The 24,262-nt window shown below is 42.0% G+C and overlaps 1 protein-coding gene across 1 annotated transcript in view; it reads right to left on the bottom strand.

Moving 5' to 3' along the window:
* LOC140476805 (fibrocystin-L-like) overlaps nucleotides 1-24,262 on the bottom strand; it is a 261,275-nt gene that overhangs the window by 100,375 nt on the left and 136,638 nt on the right. Inside the window, 8 exon segments of the mRNA XM_072569599.1 lie at nucleotides 2,420-3,449; nucleotides 11,502-11,638; nucleotides 13,027-13,268; nucleotides 15,828-15,957; nucleotides 18,836-18,965; nucleotides 19,980-20,059; nucleotides 22,646-22,802; nucleotides 23,477-23,633. Coding sequence (XP_072425700.1) covers nucleotides 2,420-3,449; nucleotides 11,502-11,638; nucleotides 13,027-13,268; nucleotides 15,828-15,957; nucleotides 18,836-18,965; nucleotides 19,980-20,059; nucleotides 22,646-22,802; nucleotides 23,477-23,633 — 2,063 coding nt within the window.

Here is a 24,262-nt window from a genome sequence, read left to right as displayed (position 1 = left end):
ACACTGTTGGGTAGATACCTGTGTTGTAGCTGAACTGGTACAGTTTGGCTAAGAGTGCAGTAAATTCCACAGCAAAAGGTTAGAGGGAACATGCATCTTAATATCACATGGAATAAACAGACTTGATTGAAGACTGGTGTCTCTAATATTGTGGATCTGCAGAGGAGAATGAAATGGATCATTCACTTGGCACGGCTGGCTGAAGATAGTTGCAAATGCTTCAGCCAAATCTTTTGCACTGATGAGCGTGACTCATCTGTCATTGAGAATGGGGCATATTTGTAAGATCACTCCTCCAGATAGTTGTTTAATTGTTTACCATCATTCACAACTGGATACACAGGACTGCAGAGCTATGATCAGATCCATAGGATGTGGAACAGCTTTGATTTGTCGATCATTTGCAGCTTATCATATTTGGTGTGCAGAAAAGGTATTTTGGTTTCATCAGGTTGACATCTTATTTTTAAACGTGTCTGGTGACACTCCTGATATGCCCTCCTGCACTCTTCATTGAATCAGAGGTGACTCCTTGTCTTGGTAATAATGGTAAAGTGAGGGATTTGCCAGATCTTGAGGTTGCAGATTGTGTTGGAGTACCATTCACAGATAATGTCCCAGAATGCTCTCTTAAAGCTAAAAATGAAGAGACACGTGGATCTAACACATTCATCACCTCACCTGCAGATCACACCAGACGAATGACTCTGGAGTCTAGTTATTGTTGTGTATATGAAACCTTTCAATGGAATACAGTAAGATCCCACAATCAACATGATGAAATAAATCATTTTGTTTTAAATTGTCAGTTGAGGCCCAATTGTTGGAGAAGAGAATTCCTGCATTTTCTCCAGACCTGCCATTGGAATCTGAACAAACAATGGACTGGGGTATTTCAAAGTCTCACTGGACAAAAGACACCTTTAGCACTCCCTCAGTAACAACCCTCTGACAGTGCTGCACTCCCTGATCATTGTCCCTCTCACAGTACAGCACTCTACCATAATCCACCCTCTGACATTTTGCACATTGATACAATTATTTCAATACCAATTATGTAGTTTGGTTAGCAGGCTCAACCTAGGAACCTGCATTTGATTCTAGCAGACACTTCTTGTGTCTGCATGGGTTGGCATGTGTGTTCCATTTCCTCCCACAGACCAAAGATGTGCAGATTAGGTGGATTGGCCATGCTGAATGTGGGGGGTAACAGCAAACGGGGAGATAGAACATAGAACACCTACGGTGTGGAAACAGGCCAGTTGGCCCAACAAGTTCACACCGGCCCTCTGAAGAATGTCCCACCTAGGTCCATCCCTTTACCCTGTAACCCTACATTTCCCATGACTAATGTACCTATCTGATACACCGCTGAACACTACGGGCAACTTAGCAGGGCCAATTCACCTAACTTGCACATCTTTGGACGGTGGGAGGAAACCAGAGCACCCGAAGGAAAGCCACGCAGACACGGGGAGAATGTGCAAACTCCACACAATCATCCAAGGCTGGAATTGAATATGGGAATCCTGGCACTATGAGGCAGCAATTCTAACCACAGAGCCACCGTGCCACCAGTAAATGGGTCTGGGTGGATTGCTCTTAGAGGGTTAGTGCTGACTCGATGTGTCAAATGGCCTCTGTTAACATTATAGGGATTCTATGAACAGGGACTTATGCTAATGAGTGAAGTTGAGGACATTTCATCAAGAAAACAGAAAGCCATGGGGTGGTAGAAATCCTTAAGGTCATAGAGTCACACAGCACGGAAAGAGAGCCTTTAGTCCTACAGTCCATGCCGAACACAATTGCAAACTAAACTAGTCCCATTGCCCTGCTCCTGGCCATATCCCCTCCAAACCCTTCCTATTCATGTACTTGATAGGCTAGCTGTAGTAAATATTTTTCTACTCATGGCTGAGGCTAGAAGTAAAGGTCATAAATATGAGACAGTGATTAATGAATCTAATGGGGAATTTAGAAGAAACCTTCTTTTCCATTGAGCCGTGAAAATGTGTAATTTGTTAGACAGAAAGTGGTTGAGGTGAATAATATATTTACACAACATTTAAACTCCAGGGAAAGAGCATTAGATGGATATGCTGCTAGGGCGAGATGTATAGGAATGGGAAGAGACTCAAGAGCATTAGAAACACCACTATGGGTCAGAATGGTTAAATATCCTGTTTCTCTAGTGTAAATCTGACATAATTTCACCAGTGCTGCCTCTTTCTAATGTCACCATTGGAATAAAGGGACTAATATAAGAATGTGTTATGTTACCTCCTGCCACCCTCCACTCCCCTGAGAATCAATGGGGGAAAATCGACAAACAGGACCCAGAGGGTTTACAATCAGGCCATAGTCCAGCATGAGCATAAGCTGGTCTCCCTCCCTCTCCCAAATCTCTTAAGCTCACCTGAGAGAGATCCATCCAGATCATGGAGGACAACATCGTTCTCATGGGAGAAGGCGCCCTTGTTGGTTGTGCTAAAATACTGAATGCCACTGAATCTCACGTTCCAACTGTCACCTTGTATGCTGATAACCCGTTTCCCCTTAGTCAGGTCCATGGCAATGCAGTTTGGCTGGTCAAAGTTTACGAACCTTACTGTTGACACTGTCAATCCTTCAGAAAGTGGCAGAGCAAGGCCTTTGCTGGTGCAATTGATGCTGTTAAAATCAAGTTCCTCAGCATAACCTACAATTGTCACATTCTTGATCATTGCCCCCATGGCCTCTCCCCATTCATTTACATAGGAACGCTTGATGCTTTTGATATCTATGCCAGCCTTCTCATTGTTGACCATCACAAAGTTATGGAATTGGAGAGCACCACCTCCCACCCACTCTGCCCCTCTCTGACAGTTCCATGAGATCAGTGAATCAAATCTGGCTGGTTCTGCGATCAGGGAGTTGCACTGACCCCCTTTCTGTGGGTGATAAGCTTCAAAAATCCACAGTCCGTACCAGCCCTGGGAATGCACAGTGTTGTTTAAGAACTGACCGAGGGGTAGGTTGCGTGGGCAGACATCAGGTGTGTAGGAAGGTCCATCAGGGTGCTCCAGGAGACGGTACCAGAAGCCAAAGTGTGTACCCCCTGCAGCAGCGTTATGTCTGATCGTGTTCGAGGGATTGGTCACCCAGAATGCTGCAGGGGTGAGGTCATCATTCAGTAGGCTGGTGCTTTGCCGCACCATGACTGCCAGGTTGTACTGCAGCACATTGCCTTGTTCAATGCCATCCTCAATGAAGAACGCTCCTCCCATGATGTTGTAGGCCACGTTGCCCTCCACCAGGAGGTGGTGTGTACCATGGATAGTCACGGCCCTGTTAAATGTTTGGTGTATCGCACAGCCTCGCACATATGACTTATATCTCAGGTCTCCCATAAGGTGCCAGTGGATTGGGTAGCGTCCCAAACGGAAGGCTTGTCCCGCATGATATATCTGGGAAAAAGAGAAAGGAAAAGGTCATTAGAGAAAAAGGCAAGAAACTTTTGCATTTTTCTAGCAGCATTGGAACATTGAGAGTTTGTGAATGGCAGTATTGGAATTAAAGCTCATTGTATTCTTTACAAACAATAACTAGTTTATACAGTCCCATTAATATAGTAAATTCAGAGTGTGTGTCACGCAGTAGGTATCATTTCTGCCTTTGGACTGGAAACTCCAGGTTTAAAATTCAACTCTAAGATTTGATGGACAGAGATAATGCGTTCATAACGTGTTTAAATAGGCTTGAATATTAATTTGGACATCATAGAGTCATGCAGCACAGAAACAGACCCTTCTCTCCTACATGTCTGCACCAATCAGACATCCCAATCTGACCCAGTCCCATTTGTCAGCATTACGTCCATATCCCTCGAAACCCTTCCTATTCATATACCCATCCAGATACCTTTTAAATATTATACACAACAACGAACACACGAGCTACAAATCTTCTCATAAACTTTGTACTTGTACCCGCCTCCACTACTTCCTTTGGCAGCTCGTTCCTTCTAAACAAGTCAATGGCAGGCGGTAAGATGGAGATAAACACCTAGTCAACTGTGCTAAACATGGAGAGGCACCACTGGTGTTGTAGCCTCTAGCTTCAGTCTCATCCAGAATCTGTTCCAGAAAATTGGGGCTGGAATTTCTGAGCAGTGGCAGCCAAGTGGTGTAGATTGCAGTCTTCCTTTTTGTGAATAGAGGGAGATTTCAATTTTTCACAGGAGTTTCTGATCCTTTAGAAATGTGAAGCTGTACTTCCATTCGATAGTACTGTCAGAGAAGTGAGTAGGGGGAGGAAAACCATTACCTCTTTACACAGCAGGCAACTGCTGTATTCTGACAACAAAGGACCTAGACCTACAGGCTGTCGCATTGACAGTTGCTATGAAATACTAAGTATGTAAGATAAGCGGGAATTTAGGTGCCAGGTGGATAGAAAAGTAGGGTCAGGTAAGTTATTAAAGTGTCAACTGGGTAGGGGTTTATCTGCCAGGGAATGGATCAGGTGCTAGCACAGTGGGATGCGAGGTGGGTGGGAGGGGGGTGGTTGATAGGGGCAAGGGTGCATGCAGATTAGGTGTAATGAGTAGTGTGTAGGGTGCCAGATTGCAAAGTGGCCAAGGGGCCAAGTAAATAATAGAGTATTTAGGGTAGGTCAGGGTGGGTGTAAAAAAAGATCAGGTCCAGAGAGGTTGGGCGAAGGCGGGTATTGGTTCTCAAGGTATTGTTATGGATCAGATCAAATCCCCTCAAAACATATCAAAGAGATAACCTAGACCCTAACTTATATCTTATTCAAAGGCAAGTGCAAGGTGCTACGTTTCAGATCTGATATGATTAGTCAAACTACTAGCCTTTAAACAAAACACACTTTATTTGTATACCACAGTTAAACTATAAACAAAAAAACTTAGCATAAAATAAAGTTTGAAATTCTATTAATAAAAATAATATTTTATTTACCTAGCACTCATCAATTGCTCCAATATAGCAGCATCCCATAAACACACACTTGAAAAAGGCAAATTCAGCAAAACAGATTTCCCTCACTTACTCTCTCCTCCAGTCCAGGAGAAAGGAACACTGACAGAATGAATCTAAAGCAGAGAGAAATCATGTTTGTTATGACATTAGAGAGAGAGAGAGAGAGAGCTGTAACTAGCAGCTTCACCTCCAAAAGCCCAACTTCAACAACTAAAAGCAAAAACTAAAACGTTGGGACTGTGTGAGCATGACTCCAAGCACTCATGCTTCTTTTTCTGGAGAGCACATGTGGCAATAGTGGAATCAGTAATAAGAAGCTAACACCAAAAGAATTGCAGATGCTGGAAATGTGAAATAAAAACAGGAATTACTGAATAATCGCAGCAGGTCTGGCAGCATCTATGGAGAGAAATCACATTAACATTTCAGGTCCAGTGACCCTTCTTCAGAACTGATGGTAAATCCAGCCAGCATCACATATATCTCTGTGATGTTTAATGTTCCCCTGATAGCTGTTATCGCCACATTCTGAGGTCACACTCAGTGCCACGCATGACCATATGCACTCTCTCTCCCTCTCTCTCTCTCTCTCTCTCTCTCTTTCTCTCTCCCTATCAACACTCCCTGATTCTGGCTCTTTGCTGCCCTGTCTCCAAGTTCCACTTCATCCTCTAAGTCATTTGACATTCTAACAAACGTTTTCTTTTCCTTTCGGGTATTAAGAAATACAAGATGCAACAATTCAGAGATACCCACGCCCCTCTGGAAGCTTTCTATCTTATTCTACCCTATGACTGCATCCCTTTCTCAATCCCACCTCATGACATGTATTTACTAACCCGTCTAAACTTCTGCTTTTCGATCTGAACATTCTGTATGCAGCCAAGGTCTTAGATTTATCCTCTGGAGTCCCCACCTTAACGAATTTCAGGCATGACTTGACATTGAACTCTTCTTCTCTCACCTCCATGCCCATTTCTTTGGACAAGTGTCCTCTTCCCATTCCACTGGGCCTTTCACCCACCTCCAGCACCCTTCCTCCACCTGAACCCTTCCTCTGACCTTTCCCCAGCACTTGACCTGTTCATTGAGAACTGTTGATGTAACATTAGTCACCTCAATTTCTTTGCCCTCCTTACCCATTCCAAACGATCTCTTTCTGAACTGACTGCATTGCACGCTCTCAGATCCAACCCTGACTTTGTAACTAAGCCTGCCAACAAGGGTGGTGCTGTTGTTGCCTGATGAACTGACCTTTACTCTGCAGAGGCTGAGCTCCAGCTCTCAGATGCCTTTCTATCTCCCCTTGAAACATAACCCCACCGAGGAACATCATGCCGTTGTGTCCACAATGCTCACTAACTTAATTTCACCTGATCTCCTGCACTCTTCCGCCTCCAAGCTCATTGTCTCCCAACTCCACACATCCCGCTCCTACCTCCTTCCCAAAATCCACAAACATGTCTGCCTCGGCAGATCCATTGTTTCTGTCTGCTCGAGACCCACTAAATTCATCTCTTCTTAGCTCCACTTGAATCTTTTCTCCCCTAGTCCAGCCCTTTTCACTTTCACCCACAATTCCTCTGACCCTCTGCTTCAATTTCAGAATTTCCCGTTTGTGGGCTCTAGTGACTCTTCTTTACCATCAACGTGAAATCCCTTTACATGTCCATCCCCTTTCAGGATAGTCTCAGGGCTCTCTGCTTCTTCCTGGAAAAAGGCCTTAACTGTCCCCACCAATGAGCGTCCTCCTCCTCCTGGCTGAGCTTGTCCTCACCCAGAATAATTTCTCTTTTAACTCCTCTCATTTTATTCAGGTTAAAGGGGTGGCCATAGGTACCCACATGGGCCCTGCTTGTGCCTCTCTCTTTGTGGGGTTTGTGAAACATTCCTTGTTCTCAAACTACACCAGACCCCATCCACAATTCTTTCTTCATCTGAGATAGGTCTGCCCGGGCAATCCTGCTTGTTGATATTGGGAATTTATATCTATGACATAATTGGTGCTTTTTCCTTTCCTCAACCAAAATTAGAAAAGTTTATCTATTTTGCTTCTAACTTCCACCAGCTGTCACCTTCACCTCATCAATCACTGACTCCTTCCTTCCTTGACATCGCTGTTTCCACTTCTGGGGACAGGCTGGTCACCAATACCCACTATTATCCAAGCAACTCCCACAGTTACCTTGACAATACATCCTCACACCGCACTTTCTGTAAAGACTCTAATCTATTTGCCCAGATCCTCTGCCTCTGTTGCATCTATTCTGAAGATGCCAAATTCGATAAGGGGGCTTCCAAAATGTGCACCCTCTTCTTCAACTGAGGATTCCCCAGCACCTAAGTTGACAAGGCCCTCACTTTGTCTCTTCCCCCACAGAGCCACAGGGTCATCCTTAGCTTCACCTACAAACCCACCAGCATCCACATCCAGAAGAACATCAGCTGCCATTTCCATGACCTTCAGTGGGATGCTGCCTCTCCCGTCAGCCTTCCACAAAGACTGTTCCTTCCAGGACACCCTGGTCCAATTATCCTCCACTCCCACATGGACCCATAGCACCCTTCCCTGCAATTGCAGAAGATGTAACATCTGCCTGTTTATTTCCTCTCTCCTCACCATCCAAGGCAGTAAACCCACCTTCCAGGGGATGCAATGCTATACCCGCATTCACTCAATCAAGTCTACTGTATTCACTGCTCACAATTGTTTCCTCTACATTGGGAAATGAAGCTAAGACTGGGTGACCACATTGCAGACACCTGCATTCTGTCCATAAAAAAGGCCCTGAGCTTCCAGTTGCTTCCCAGTTCAATATACCACCATGTTCTCTGGCCAATATCTCCATTTCAGGCTTGCTGCAATGCTCCAGTGGAGGAAAAGCACATCATTTTCTGTTTGGCAACCTTGCTGTCATCTGGACTTAATATCGAGTTCAACAATCTTAGGGCTTGAGCCCCATTCCCCATGCTTTCCCCCCTCCCACACACCAGGCTTTATCGTCACATTGGTTGCCACCAGACAGTAACCACTGTCAGTCACTAATAATCCCCACTAGCAGTGATTCATTCCTCCAGATTGACTTTAACTTCCCCTTGTTTGTCCAGGTGTTTTTCTTTCTCTTTGGGCTCTATCTTCACCAGTCTCTTACTCTCCCCCCACCTCCCACCTCATCTTCTGTATAAAAGCCATCCTTTTCCTAGCTGCCATCAGTTCTGAAAAAGGGTCACTGGTCATGAAACATTGTGGGCGGCACGGTGGCATAGTGGTTAGCACTGCTGCCTCACAGCGCCAGAGATCCAGGTTCAATTCCCACCTCAGGCGACTGACTGTGTGGAGTTTGCACGTTCTCCCCGTGTCTGCGTGGGTTTCCTCCGGGTGCTCCGATTTCCTCCCACAGTCACAAAGATGTGCAGGTCAGGTGAATTTGGCCATGCTAAATTGCCCGTAGTGTTAGGTAAGGGGTAGATGTAGATGTAGGGGTATGGGTGGGTTACGCTTCGGCGGGGCGGTGTGGACTTGTTGGGCCGAAGGGCCTGTTTCCACACTGTAAGTAATCTAATCTAAAAAAACTCTGATTTCTCTCCACAGATACCGCTAGACCTGCTTGGATTTTCCAGTAATTTCTGTTTTTGTTTCAAGAATAAGAAGGCTTCATTAAAGTCTTGTTAAAGTGATTTTAAATTTTAATGTATGCCTGAGTGTTGTTCTTTGCTGTGATATTGATAAAGAACACGACTGAGGTAAATAGAGATATTTAAGATTGTGTCATTATATTTCCTGGAACTGATATGTCTACACTTTGAGGACTGGGGGTCATCTGATTGGATACATGACGGCAGGTCTGTCAGCGTGAATGAAAAAGTTTGAAGCCTATGCTGACAGCTGTGGTTGTTCCTGGATGGGGCTTTGGTGATGCAGAAAGCTCAGTGATGGGCCTCGTCGCTGCACATTGCTGGTTCTTTGGTGATAGAGACTTTCAAGATGTTGCCTGATAGAATAGTAAAGATGCATTATGAATGAGGAGTGAAAGGTTTGAAGGACTATAATGTGGTGATGCCAACACATAACTTTCCATCAATTGAGACTGGAGTTTCAAAGCATAAGAGGTGTCTTGACAGAAACTGACAGTACTCTGTCAGATTTTGATGAGAGCTTTCATTTGGTTTGATTTATTATCATCACATGTACCTAAGGACAGTGAAAAGTTTTGTTTTGCATGCAGAACAGTAGATCATAACCGTGATCATGGGTGGATCACAGCAAGGAATGCAAAGTTATGGTTGCAAAGAAGCAAGATCAACATGAAATTTGAGAGTTCCATTCAGAAGTCTAATAACAGCAAGGAAGAAACTAGTCTTGAACCTTATGGTTTGTGTGTTTAAGCTTTTCATTTCTTTTGGCTGATGGAAGAGGTCAGAAGAGATTATGATGATGTTGGCTAGCTTTCTGTGGCAATGAGAAGTGCAGGTATAGTCAATGGAGGGAAGACTGGCTTGTTTGATGATCTGGGCTGTATAGACAACTTTTGGCAGTTTCTTACAGTGCTGGGCAGAGCAATTGCCATCCCAAGCAGTGATGCATCCAGATAGAATGTTTTCTATGGTGAATCTGTAAAAGTTGGTGAAGGTCCTTATGGATATGTTGAATTTTCTTGATAAGAGTGAATTTGGTAAAATGGTGGATTTGGAAAGGCTGTTTCCATTTGTCAGAAAATCTAGAACAAGGAGTAACTGTTTAAAATCAGGAGTGGCCAATTCAACACAGAGGTAAGCAGAAATGTCTTCTCCACATAGGTCCTGGGTCTTTTAAACTCTCTTCCTCAGAAAGTCATGGGGGCAGAGTCCTCCAATCTTTTTAACACAGAAGTAAAGAAAAGAGATTATTGATAAGGGGGAGATGAAAAGCCATCAAAGTTAGTCAGGAATGTAGAGTAATTAGTTCAGCCATAATCTTAGTGAATGGCACAGCAATCTTGTGGGAAAAATGGCGTTCTCCTGCTCCTAATTTATGTTTGCATATGCAAAGCCTATTTAAAAGTCCCACAGTTCTTCAGTGTGTTCAATGCTAAAAATGTGTGGCTTGGCTTCCCCCAAAGGCAAAAGTGAGGACTGCAGATGCTGGAGATCAGAGTCTAGATTAGAATGGTGCTGGAAAAGCACAGCAGGTCAGGCAGCATCCGAGGAGCAGGGGTCCTATATCTCCAAACAAAAAATACTGGAGATCACACTGGGTCAGGCAGCATCCATGGAGAGAGAGCCCAAGCTAACGTTTCGAGTCTAGATGACTCTTCATCAGAGTTCAAGCATTTTATGTTTTCAGTATAGATTGCAGCATCTGCAGTAACTTGCTGCTACTCCACGGACTCTGCTGGGTTAAAGGTATGCTGCACATTCTGAGGCCTTTCCATCATTGGACATTGGACTCAGAACCGTGGGAAACGACCTTGGGTTAAAAAGTAGCCACAATGGTCAATGAGATGGCTCTTGGCAGAGTCAGGCTGATATGATGCACTGAATTTAGCTAATACTCAGGAGTTAAAAAAAATCAGTAAATTAGAGAAATAATGGTTTGTTAAATTTGTTTCCAAAGTTTATTATTGCATTTTTGTAAGGGAAGAAGTCTAATCTCCAAATCCAAGCAGAAAGATCATATACATGATTTTGATCGTTAAGGAAGGGATGTCATGAATGATAGCTGATTGTGAGTTTGAGTATCAGAAACTATTGTAATTAGATGTGAAACTGAAAGAAAGGTTCTGTATTACATTGGGGTTTCCGAGCATACCGCACGTAATAGCTTTAGAACCACCAAGAAGTCATCTCCATTAAAGATTCATTAAATCTTTGTTAAAAATAAACTTGTAGCTGTGTGTTGTTCCTTTAGGCTGAGATGTGAGAATAATGAACAGATTTAGTTTAAAAAGTGGAATTAATAAATCCCTGCATTAAAAAACAAAACACCCTGCAAAAAGCTCAGTTTCTTCTCTGTTTCTATACACTGCTATGTATTAAATAACTACTGAATGAATCCTTTATTTGGTCTACAAATGGAAAGCAAAATGTATTATATAGAAGTACCTGTCATACCTCATCACAGCCAACTGACCTAAAATCTTGCCAGTCATGAACTGTCTCTGAGATGCACATATACTGACAACCTGCAACTTTCACTCTCAAAGGATAAATTCATGAGATAAAGTTGAAATTGTTTTCCATTTAATGTACAATATAAAACATGTGTTATGTGAATATGAAACGTTGGCAATTTGTCAATGTGACTAAGGAGCATGCCCATCATTTACAAGAGAGCAGCAAGAATTTCAAAGATCTTCATTAATTCGCTTTCTTCCAAATTTCCATTATTCTCCAAGATCACTTTGTAACTCTTGTTTTGCCACTTCTGTGTCTCTACCTGTCTCTGTTGCTCTCTCTATGTCACTTATATTTTCAGCAGGCTAAAGCAACCCCACAAATCCATGCAGCTAAACCGAGGTTCTGGGGAGAAGAAGTTACCTCAACATATTCAATTCTCCCCACTACAAGATCCTTGCTGGGTTGTGGATTGTGGAACATGATGCAGCCCCCAAACTGGTCACTCCCAATTTCTTCACCAAAACGTCCCTGGAAACAAGTCTGCGTGGCAAATTCACCTAGAGGCAAAGGAAATTGCAGCTGAAAAATTAAGATCTCTAATGGGAAACCTGCGCATGTTTATGTGGTAATTGCAGTTAGTTTCATTTGAACACCTTTTTCAATTTCAATTAACCCTTGGATAAGGTAACTCTTAAACAGGTCAGTATTTGTTACCCATTTCTAATTGCCCCTGATAAGGTGGTGGACAGCTGCCTTGAATGAATTGAAGGGAAGTACACAATGTTGTTACGGGAGAGATCTCCAGGTTTTGATCCAGTCATTGTAAAGAAAGTGTGATGTAGTTCCATGTCAGGTAGTTGCATGTGGCAGCAGCACAGTCTGCAATGTCAGTGCTATGAGTTGGCCCAAAGTTGGTCATACGAGTTCTCCCTGTGATCCTCTGAGACACTCAGCAAAGGGCCCTGTCTCCAAGCATCATAGCTTTGGAACATTTTCAAATTAAAGCAAAATGCAGCTGATTCTGTTTTTATTCCAGACTTGCAGAAAGTGCTGGAGAAACTCAGCAGGTCTGGCAGCATATATGGAGAGAAACAGGTTCACGTTTTGAGTCCAGTATAACTTCTGAACTTTTGAGTTCAGAATTCAATGGCCTTTTAAAAGAGGAATAATGGGCTTAACTACTGGTTCCAGAGGAATGTTGCTCAGTACTGAAGTTGGGATTTGTTTGCATTTCCTATCAAAAACCTTTCTCTCCAAAGAGATCAATGTTGCAAAGTTTTTAGCAAAATGCCCAATTGCTACAGCTCCATATGGGAACAAAACCTTCTTCAGAACAGGGGGCCACTGAACCTGAAAGTTAACTCTGTTTTTCTCGCTCTACATATGCTACTTGACTGGCTGCGTTTCTCCAGCCATTTCTGTTTTGTTGCTGATTTACAGCATCTGCAGTTCTTTGTTTTATTTTGCTATAAGGAGGTTTACAACAGGCAGCCCAAGAGGTCAAGGTGCAATAAAGAATAACCTGTAAGTAGCTCTATGGATTCCTAATAGCTGAAAATGGATGGAGTCATGCGATTGGTGAAAATGGCGAAGGGGGATTATAGCTGCATTTACCACTTCCTCAGGAAGTTCATTCCAAACATGAACCACCCTTTGTGTAAAGGGGATACAGTCTGACCCAGATCAGATATACACCTGACTAGGATGATGACTGGGGAAATAGGTTGAGTGGTCGTCAGCTGTGAACAGGAGGATGATAGGATGAAAGGATCTGGTACGAGGTGATGATACAGGAGATGCAGATGTTTCTAATGGTCAAGCCACGCTTCATCACATTTGGCTTAAGAAGCTGTGTGTGAATTAATTTATAGTCCCTCCTGTCAATGTACATTAAAACAGCTTTATGAATTTGGATAACCAATGGCTAATGAACGGTTAACCTTACCTGTGTTAAACCCCTTAGGACATGCTTCGATTCGATCATTCCACTCAACTTGATTTGAGCCGCGAACAACAATATTACGGGTCAGTAAACCCACTTCTGCTCTGGCCTCAAACACCACGCCGTCAGGCAGGGGGATTGATATCCCCAGGTGCTGATACATGAATGGCTCAGTTAGGTACAGGGTCCGCCCATCATCTGAGACAGCCTCTATAATCTTGACCTCATTTTCTCTCTGGCTGTGGCTGAAAAGTTAAAAAAAAATTGAAAGACTGAAGAAGACATGCGAGGCAAATTTTTTTACATAAAGGGTGGTTCAGTGTTTGGAATGAACTTCATGAAGAAGTATTGGATGTAACTGTAACTACAGCATGTAAAGGACATTCAGATGGATACATGAATAGGAAAGGTTTGGAGGGATATGTGCCAGGAGCAAGCAGGTGGGACTGGTTTAGTTGGGGATTATGTTCGGCATGGACTGGTTGGACCGAAGGGTGTGTTTCCATGCTGTATGACTCTATAAGAGCCCAAAGAGTTAGAATGCCTAAGACAATGGACAGGAAAGCGATGGAATTAATGATATTTTCACTGTACCAGCATAAAAGATGATGATATAAAAGATGTAATGTAAAGAAGAGTTTACATAGATTAAATAAAGCAAAAATGTTTTCAATTATTTTGACAAACAAAACAACAGATTTAATGTGACTGGAAAACAACATGGTGGCAACACGAAGAAATCTTTTCTATACACAAGGTGTTCTGGCCTGCAATATGCTACTTGAAAAATTCAATATGCAATAACCTTCAGAAGATCATTGAAGGTTCAGGAAGGAAAAATTGCTGGGATATGGAGTCAGAGAAGATTAACTGGATTGTCCTTAGAAAGATCTCATACAGGTTGAATGAGCCAAATGACCACCATCTACGATTATGATAATTTAACCTCATGAAACCAATTTAAATTTAATATAATTTAGGAACAGAAGCTGCTCTGTTGTCAGGATATGTTGAAAATCTGAAAAAATGTATTTCCATACCACCTTACACAACTTCAGGTCATCCAGGAACTAAATATACAAGATTTACAGGACAAATAGGAAAAACGGTGGGGGATGGAGTAGCCTTACTGATTAGGAACAAGATTACTGCAGTGATGAGGGAGGATATAATAAGGGGAAAGTGTTCAGTGGAGACTGTATGGGTGGCAGTAAGGAACAGTGTAAAAGGTGTTTGTGTACGGACCCTCAGGTGGCAGCTCTGAAGTGCTAGTTTGTAGAAATATCGAAATTGGACAAGTGGGTAACAAAGCCAGAGCAGTATTAATGAAGTGTACTCACTGTTACAATGCATGAAATATGGCAGCTAATTTGACCTCAGGAAGCTGGTACAAACCTCGGTGAAGTAAGTGGATTATCTCATGACCCACTTGGGAAAGTGCATTTTCGAACCCCACTTCTCCCAGGTTGTCACAAAAGTTAAATATTTAACCAACTTACTCAAAATTCACTACTTTCCGATCTGATGAACTCAGATAAATAGAAAATACTGAACAGTTTTCTGTACTTAACAATAAACTTTTATTTATTATAAAGAAATCAGTTCTAACCGCAGCAAATAAAACCATAAATGGTCAACATGACTTGGAGGTGCTGGTGTTGGACTGGGTTGAACAGAGTTAAAAATGACACAACACCAGGTTATAGTCCAACAGGTTTATTTGGAAGCACTGGTTTTCGGAGTGCCGGTCCTTCATCAGGGGGGCAACATATAAGTATATATGGGGAAACGGAGTTCAATAGCGTCAGTCCATAGGATGTGATAAGATGTTGTCTGTGATTTTTTCCAAGACCTTCTGTTCTCCAATCTCCTTGTTTCCAGATTCTTTTAATCCTTTGCTGAAGTCACAGGGTGGCTGCCATACTAATTGTACAGTCTTTCAGTCACTGGTTAGAAGCAACATCTTATAGCTAACGGTGGGACAGACTAGCTAGCTATTGCGCAGGTTTTGGTTATTTTACTGGACAGAGAGAGTGAGAGTGAGAGAGCATGCAAGAGAGAGCGACAGCAAGAGTGTAGAGACAGAGATGTTTGGAAGTTTCTGCTTCTGTTATTTCATACACTCTCTATTCATCTGCTCAGGAACCATCAGAGATTTGTTATCATACTTATTTCTCCTGGCCTCCATTACTGTTCCTGATTGCTGATTTTTTTTAATAACCTGTTTCTGGGTGACGCTTGCTCTGCCCACACCAATAGTATCATGGCATTTTAGAGATCTTCCCAAGTTACTCCTCCTAACTCCAATCAAGCGCTTGAAAAAAAAACAGTGTAAACATTACTCACAATGTGTTCCAGTGACTTGTTTTTAAAAGGTGCACTAACATCTTGCAGTCTTTTGGTTAAAACAGTTCTTCTCCCATTTTAGTTTTCAAATCAAGGAAAGAAACATAAAAAGACATGGCCTTTATGATAATTTGTTTTAGATGCTGGTTGAGGGATAAATGTTTGCCCAAGTTCCAGGGAGAACTCCCTTATATTTCTTTAAAGTAGGGCCATGGCATTTTTTCTATCCACTTGACAAGGCAGAGGCAACCTTGAATTAAGAACTCATGATAAAGTTAGCACTTCTGATGGTGAAACATGCCCTAGACACTTGACTAATACGCCAGCCTAGATTTTATGGTTAAGCTTTTCCTTTGGGGACCTATGAAACTCAGATTTAGAAGAAAGAGTATGACCCTCTGAAAAATGACAGACAAAAGTAAATTCATACAACTTAAACCCAGGTGTTCCAGAAATACCTGTCACCGGTTGATGCAATGACGATCTTATCCCCTGGTTTCCACGTCACAGCTTTTTGTAAAATGAGATTGGAGGACCCTGCTTTGGCAGTCTGAGCTAAATGAGTCCAAACTACAGGAACAGGAAGGCCTAAGCAAGAGAGAATAACAACTCCTTTCAAAATAAAAAAAACACAAATGCAACAAAATTCCATTCTTTCTAATTATTTAATTGGAAGCTTGCAACATGCAGAAAGAAAGAGCAATTTGCATTTCTGTAGCATCTTTCTAAACTCAGGCTGCTCCAAATGCTTTATAGCCAATTAAGTACTTTTAGCTGCTTTTATAAATCAAGGAATGTGGCAAACAATTTGCACACAGCAAGATGCCAGAAAAGAAATGTAATTTTGTTTAGATAATCTGTTTTTTTCCCCAGTGGATGTAATCAAATTAACATAAAAAAAGAAGACAATTGGGCAGCACGATGACTCAGTGGGTAGCACTGCTGTCTCACAGCACCAGGGACCCGGGTCCGAGTTTGATTCCAGCCTCAGGTGACTATCTGTATGTAGTTTGCTCATTCTCCCCAAGTCTGCGTGGGTTTCCTCTGGGTGCTCTGGTTTCCTCCCACAATCCAAATCTACAGATGTGCAGGTTAGGTGAACTGGCCATGCTAAATTGTCCATCGTGTTCAGGTATGTGTAGGTTAGGTGCATTAGTTAGGGATAAATGTAGAGTAGTAGGTGAATAGGTTTGGGTGAGTTACTCTTTGGAGCGTCGGTGTGGACTTGTAGGGCTAAATGGCCTGTTACCTCACTGTAGGGATTCTATGATGACTCAAACCTGCCTCCATTTCATGCCTTGGATGTGATGATCTTGATTTTGTCTTACTTTTTGTTTGGTATCTTCAAAGTGGCACTGATTGTGTGGAACATTGTGTGCTACTGTTTTACTGTACCCATGTATTCTCAAATTAATAAGTAAGATGAACTAGTTGGTTTAATAAAATCTGAACTACCTTGAAATCTTACATTCATTAATCTGCACATTCAAAGACTGATTATCAAATGAATCTTCATTTATACTGAGACAGTAAGCTGCTTTGTAAATTGTATATCTCATTGAAACATGAGTGATTGGCTGGAGTAGACAAACGTGGTACTTAATAAACACCACAGCTGAAGTTACACACTGTAATTGGAGACAAGCAATACAGCTCTTAATGAATCTTTTGTCTGAATATAAATCTTATATTGTGTTGATGAGGGCACAGACTACAGGTAGAATGAACAAACTGACCAAAGCACCATGGTACAAAGTATTACTCAAATGGGGAGGAAAAATAGGAATATGATAGGAATAGGGAACAGCACAGTTAGGGGAAGAATACTGCTAGCTACAGCAAAGTCAGAGTTCTGAAAGATGTGTTGCCTACCTGGTACCAAAGTTCAGGACATCACTTTGTGCTAGAGAGCAACATGGAATAGGGGCATGGGTAAGAATCCAGTTATCAAGGTCCAGGTAGGAAGCAACAACATAGGTAGCATTGGGAAACAGATAAGGAGGGATTAATTGCAATTAGGTGCTAAATTTAAAAAAGAAGCAGAATCACAAAGGTATTAACTCCAGATTCTTGCCTGAGTTACATGTAAATTGACTGCAAGTAAATAAGATTAAAGAGGTAAATGTGTGACTCAAAGATTAGTGTGAGAAAAATGGGCTCTGATTCATGCGGCACTGACACCAGTACTGGGGAAAGAAAGAACTGTTCTACTGGGGGCCAGGCTTCATTTGTAGCATGCTGGGACTAGTGCCCTGGTAAACTGTGTAAATAGGGCTATAGATAGGGTCTTCAGGTAATTAATGGGATGGGGTGGGATGGGATGGGATGGGGTCGGGTGGAACTGGAGAGGGAATTGGTTCATGATAAAGGTGTTGACAGCACAAGAAGAATTAAGTGAATATGACTTTAAAGCTATCACAGAGATGGGATTACATGGTGACTAAGACCATAAACCCATATTCAAGTTTATTCAACATGCTGGAAGAACTGGCAAAAAAGGAAAAAGAGATGGGGTAGCTTTATTAATAAAATATACTATCAGTACAATAAAAGAAATAAAGCAAAGAACAGTGGGTGGTGGAAATCTGAAACAAACAGAACTCGCTGGACATGTGCAGCCAGTAATTGAGAAGTCAAATGGAATTGTAACTTTTTTGAAATGGGTCAGGGTTTAAAAACGGGGAAGTCTTGTTAAAACTGTACGGGGTGTTAGCGAGGCTGCACCTTGGCTATGAAGGCAATTCAAAAGAGATTTAATGGGGCTGATGCCTGGGATGAAGGTCAGTTAAAAGAATGTGGGGTTATCTTATTGAATTACATAAGGCTCTGAGGGCACTCGACAAGTTAAGTGTGAGAAGATGTTTCCATTAGTGTGGGAATCTCAAAGTAGGAGGCAAAGTTACAGAATAAGGTGAAATAAAGTCACCATTGTCTGAGAGGACCATAGGGCTTCTCGCATTAGAGAGAAACAATTGATGGTGGTTTAATCTGATGATCACTACACCTGAGGAGGTGTTTTGGGGTGGGGGTGGTGGTGGTGGGGTGGTGTGTGGAAGAGGTTGAGAAGAAGATTTGTTCAGGGTAACTTCAGCCAATGAAGGAATAACAGCACACTCATTTAAAATTAGATGTGAAGGACTTTCTTCTCCTAGATGATAATGAATGTCTGGAATTCTGTACCCCAGAGAGTTGTGGAGGCTCGCCAACTGGAAATATTTCAAGAGGTGGTAGATAGATTTTTGAGGTAATTGGGGAGCTGAAGTCAATGAGGAGCTGAAATGAAAGAGAAATTGAAGCCTGGGGAAGATCACCCATGACCTTGCTGAATAGTTGGGCAAGTTTGAAGGGCCAAATGGTCTAGTTCTGCTTGTATTTATGTTCTTAAAAATGCTACATAAATGCAAATTTTTGTCTTTTTATAAGTGGCATTTACTCTGGAAACTTCAGCTTGCGCTCAAAGACTTACCATGAAGATCCAGGGTTCCCTCTCGAACAGCCAGTGTCTTCGCTCCATACAGGGGCAATTCCTTTGCCCGAAGGTGACCATGCAGTGTGATTATTGCCTTGTGCCTGAATGGGGCGGACTCTGTTCCAATCTGGGAAGTGGTTGAAAGCTAGTTTAATCAGCAAGAACTTTCAATATTTTTTTCTATAAAAGCAAATTATAACCCTCAGTGTCCATCCTGTTATGAAACACCCAGAAAATGGGATTTGTTTCTTTTTCCTCTGTGCTGGAATTGCAAATGATCATTCCCAGCTTTTGATGGGGGGAGTGGAGGTGAGGGTTATTGTTGAGGGCTGTATGGGGCATTCATGGCTCTGAGTCTCAGAACGTTTAGCCTCTGATTGGAACAGACATAGAATCAGCAGTTGCTGCCTTTGATTTGTAGTCAAGTGGGGTCTCTGAATGTGGATCTGATCCTGGAAATGATGCATCTGAGATTCAGATCCTTAACATCCCTTTGTCTCTGGCCAGAAACATGCAGCAAAAGCTTCAGTCACTTCCTTAACAAAACCGTTGCTGTGTGCATCAGTATTGTACCCACATCAGATAGGGAGGGTTTAAATCTTCTGAACCTCTTACAATTGTGTGTATAGGTACAAAGTCAGGGGTAACTGACAATTGGGGAACATTAGCTATGGCCTCTGGAGTCTGTTTGGAAGAAGGGAACTGAAACTAAAGCATCAGCTGACCAAGAAGAGAGTCCAGACAAAACAGAGGCCGAGAATGATGCATCTTTTCATCCCACTATGTTCCTCTGCAGCTAATGTGGCAGAGAGTACCATTTCCAGAGTGGGACTCCTGAGCACGTGTTTAACCCCCATGCACAAACCATCACCAGGTGAGATAGAAGGCTGACATGACTCTCATGCTGCATACAGTTCCTTCATCAATGAGGAATTGCAGAATCTACAACTCAAGAGCAGGCCATCAGTTCCTTCTCCACCCTCTTTCTTCATATCTTGTTGTTTCTTTTTTCCAATTACTTGTTCACATTTTCTTTAAATGATGTATGGTAAGTTTACCCAAAGCCACTGATTTATCTCCTCAATTGTACCCAGAAACAATCTTCTAAAATGTGATCCATACAGTCTTAATGTGTTGTTACCTGGAACACTCCTCCATCTGTGATGAGAATGTTTTCTGCTTGAAGCTCAATGTCGGCTTCATCGAACACTCGGGTTCCACCTGTGGACAGAAGGAATGTTGTTTGCTGTCTAACATTGACTGTGCTTACAGGAAATGCTGGAGAAATTCAACAGGTCTGGCAGTCTCTGTAGAGAGAGAAAGCTAAGGATTTGTGTTCAATCTGACTGTTCTGAGGAAGTGAAGAAATATAGAAATGTGAATATTTGGTTTGGGGTTGGAATAAAAATAGAAAAGTTTGGGACAGGGTAGAGGATTGGAAAAATTAAATGACAAGGCTGTCAAGGAACAAAAACGCAAGATTGGCTATGATCACATTGAATGAATAGCAAGCTCAAGGGGTTGAATGGCCCACCCCCGCTCCTGTGAGTTCTGATGTTCCTAAAGGTTAAAAATGTCATTCCCTTTATCTTTTGTTCCATAACAGTTTGTCATTTTCAAAGCTATTGGGAAAAAGCAGTGGTGCGGGTGAAGCGGATTAGCTCTTAGATATAGCTGGCATACACATGATGGGCCAAATGACCTAGTTCAGTAATGCAATGATTCCAGAATGAAGGATATAAGGAAGAATATGCTTGAGCCATTTTCTTCAGATTTGACTGGATAAGGTCTCTAAGATCATTAAGGGTAAGCATCAAGATTTTCCACATGTTGGGAAGAATAAACTAGGGTTCATCCAGAAAAAAGATAGTCATTCATAAATCCAAATGGGAATTCATGAAAAACTTATTTACCCAGAGAATGCTGAAAGTAAGGAACTGGTGTTCATAGGATGTGGTGAAAATGAATAGTGTTGATACATTTCATATGTAGCCAGATAAACACAAGATTGAAATGAATGGAGAGTGGGAGGAGGTTTGTATGGAGCATAAAATCCTGCACAGAGTAGCTGAGCTCAATAGTCTGTTTCTGATCTGTCATGTCAATGTAATTTCTAGCTCTGTGCTTCACATGGGAAACACCAGGTATACCAGGTTGTTCAGTGAGGTAAAGGAGGAAATAACAGGGCACATGTATAAAATGGTAAAAAAAATGATGGGGTAGCCAGGAAGAAACATTTTCCCTTAGTAGAGGAATCAATGACTTGTGCACAGATTTAAGGAAATGGGTAGGAAGTTTTGAGGGGGTGTGAAGAAGAACATTTTCACCCAGAAGGTGGTAGGAATGTAGAACCTACTCCCTGTAAGAATGGTACAGGCTGAAAGCCTTAGAACATTTAAAAAGTATTTAGCTATGCACTTGCAATGTCAAGGACGAGAGTGTGATGCTGGAAAAGCACAGCAGGTCAGGCAGCTTCAGAGGAACAGGAGAATCAATGATTCGGGCATACGCACTTCATCAGGAACTTTTGTTGTAAGTCATATAGCCGAATTGTCGATTCTCCTGCTCCTCAGATGCTACCTCTTTTCCAGCATCACACTCTCGACTCTGATCTCAACATCTGAAGTTCTCACTTTCTCTACTTGTGAAGTGTGGGTATACAAGGCCATGGGTCAAGTGCCGGAAAATGGGATTAGGTGGTTGTTTGTGATTGGTGTGGACACAATAGACTGAAGGACATTTATTGCTGCTGTAGATCTCGTTGACTCTATGACTAGCTTCTGCTCTGTACTGCACATATCATTGCAGCCATTCTTGGGGATACAAATCCCCTCTCCAGTGTTATTGCATCCTTCCTATAATACGGATTCCAGAACTGCATGCAGTTTTCCAGCTGTGGCCTAACAAATGTTTTATACATGTTCCTGCTCTAAAGCATAGGACTAATGCTTTGTTTCATCACCATATGCTGCAGGTGCAGAGTGGAGAGTGAGGTTAGAGCCCTACCTTCTCTCACACACAGTTTCCTGTGACTAGAAACACAAGGCAAGCTTACAATCACACGTTTGAAGCCAGGGTGAGCAGGAGCTCTCTGGCACCATCCTCCACCTGCCTGCCAATCCTCTCTCTCCGATATCCTGTAGACAGCTGTTAATGAGGTACAGGTTCAACATTCACTCTCAAAAAAAGTTAAGCTGTCTGAGGTGACAACACAGATGCTGGCAATGTACATGAAAAATGTACATGGTTAAACCTCTAGCTCCAGAGATTTGTCAAAACATATTAATTAAAAGATCCACATGGGCACTGGCTTCACTTTAAGGCTGAAAGCTTGCTTTAATGTCTTCTGCATTTCCCCTTATACACATCCCATACTTTATGTGGAGTCCTTCCTACATTTCCATTTGGTAGAATGCAGTACTAAACAGGAGATATTTAAGGGCTGTTATACATAAAATCAACCGTTTCATTTATAACAGAACACTATATCTGTGTTTAACAACCAATCCCATGAGTCAATTATCTGCAGCTGTCTTCTGGATGGCTGTGGGTTCTTCAAGTTTGGACTGCTCATTACTCTTTCTATATAGGACCTTCACAAATGGATGAGAATGGAGACTTCAATCCTATTGAAACAATGGGCCAAATGGCCTTTTTCTGTGGTGTAACCATTTCATTAACTCGAGGTGTAAAGGTAAGCCTAATGTGCTAATGCACGGTGTAGCACAGTCTTTCTCAGTATCAGACCTTGCTCCCTGGGCTGTGCAGTGATACTCTGATTCCTTAATGAGGTTTTAGTGTAATTACCTTGAATGACAAGCATCTTCAGGACAGGGGTACTTTGGTCCAGGAGTATAGTCTGCCCTCTGGTGATAACGACAAGTGAGCCTGCCTCAGGAGGTGTGTCACCTCCCCACGTGTAACGTGAGGACCAGACGTCAATGTAGTTGAAATCTGCATTGTCCTGAAACAAAGAACATTCTGGTTGAATACAGACAGTTTTATTGACCTTTACTGTTTCCCAAAACTTAGATATATCTTTTTCAAGGTCACTTCAATCTGTCCATCTTTTTCAGACACAGTTTATGAATAGGGACTTTGCCTGTTCCTATAGGCATCTGATCCCTCATCTTGACAGGTTTACTCAAAATAAAATGTAATTTTCATATAAATAGAGGAATCTCTTTGTCCATCACTTTCATCCTTAGCATTGCCCATACATTTTCATAGGGACAGGGCTGCCAATTCTGTAGTCAAAAGAAATGTGAAAATAAACACTTGGCTCTTCCAGTCGTTTTGATTTCACTAGAGAATGGTAACTTTGTACACTTTATCCTATACTCTTGTACTTAAGTACATGTGATAATAAAGCCTAATTCTAATTCTAATGTCAGCCATGCCAAGTCATTAAACCTCAATGTTGGGAAACTCCACAACAATTCTGGACAGCTGGCATTTCAAATCCCAGTTTGACAACAGACTCACACTTTGCCAACAATTAATCCCAAGTTCAGAGTTGAGTCCAGAATTTAGAAAGGTATTACTTCCTTGTATCGAACTATTATCTCAAATTCCAATCCCCATCACTTTGACCCCATCAGTCCAGATCTCAAGCCTTGGGAATACACATTCTCTTACCAGCTTGGCGATGCCATTTCCCCGTACGCTCACGATAACTTTAGTTTGTTGAGATGGAAAATGTGCGCTGGTAACACACACAATGTTGGTTTCATTCACAGACTGTATCTCACAGGGAGTTTCAGCTATAATGACTTTGTTCTCACTTATGTCTGAACTGAGAGGATAAACAGAAAATTGTTAAAGAATTGAATCTTCTAGCAAGTGACATTCACCCTTTCTATATCAGAGTTACACTGACTTTATTTATTTGACATTGTATACAGATAACATACATTAAAACATCTTTCCCAATTTTACTAATCTTGTTTTCATTCATGTAGTTTGAATGCATGCATTTTAAGATTTATTCAAGATCGTTCCAGTGCAAGTGGATTTTTTAAACCATCTGTCTTGATTACAACAACAAAAAAAGGACTAGTGGAATTAGGAATTTCACAGATATTACATCGATATGAAATAGTTTTGCTTTGGGTCCAAACCACCTGTGCAAGCATAGGAATAGTGGAATTGTCAGAGAAAAATAGACCAGGATGAACTTGGTTTATCTTGGATGTAGGTTTGCTCGCTGAGCTGGAAGGTTCATTTTTGGACGTTTCGTCACCATACTAGGTAACAACTTCAGGGACCCTCCGGATGAAGCACTGCTGGTGTTTCCTGCTTTCTATTTATGTGTCGGGTTTCCTTGGGTTGGTGATGCCATTTCCTGTGGTGACATCATTTCCTATGGTGACATCATTTCCTGTTCTTTTTCTTAGGAGGTGGTAAATGGGGTCCAAGTAAATA

Source organism: Chiloscyllium punctatum, chromosome 5, assembly GCF_047496795.1.
Source record: "Chiloscyllium punctatum isolate Juve2018m chromosome 5, sChiPun1.3, whole genome shotgun sequence".
NCBI lineage: Eukaryota > Metazoa > Chordata > Chondrichthyes > Orectolobiformes > Hemiscylliidae > Chiloscyllium > Chiloscyllium punctatum.
The sequence above is the reverse complement of the archived record's forward strand: the minus strand, read 5'-3'. Positions and strand labels throughout refer to the sequence as shown.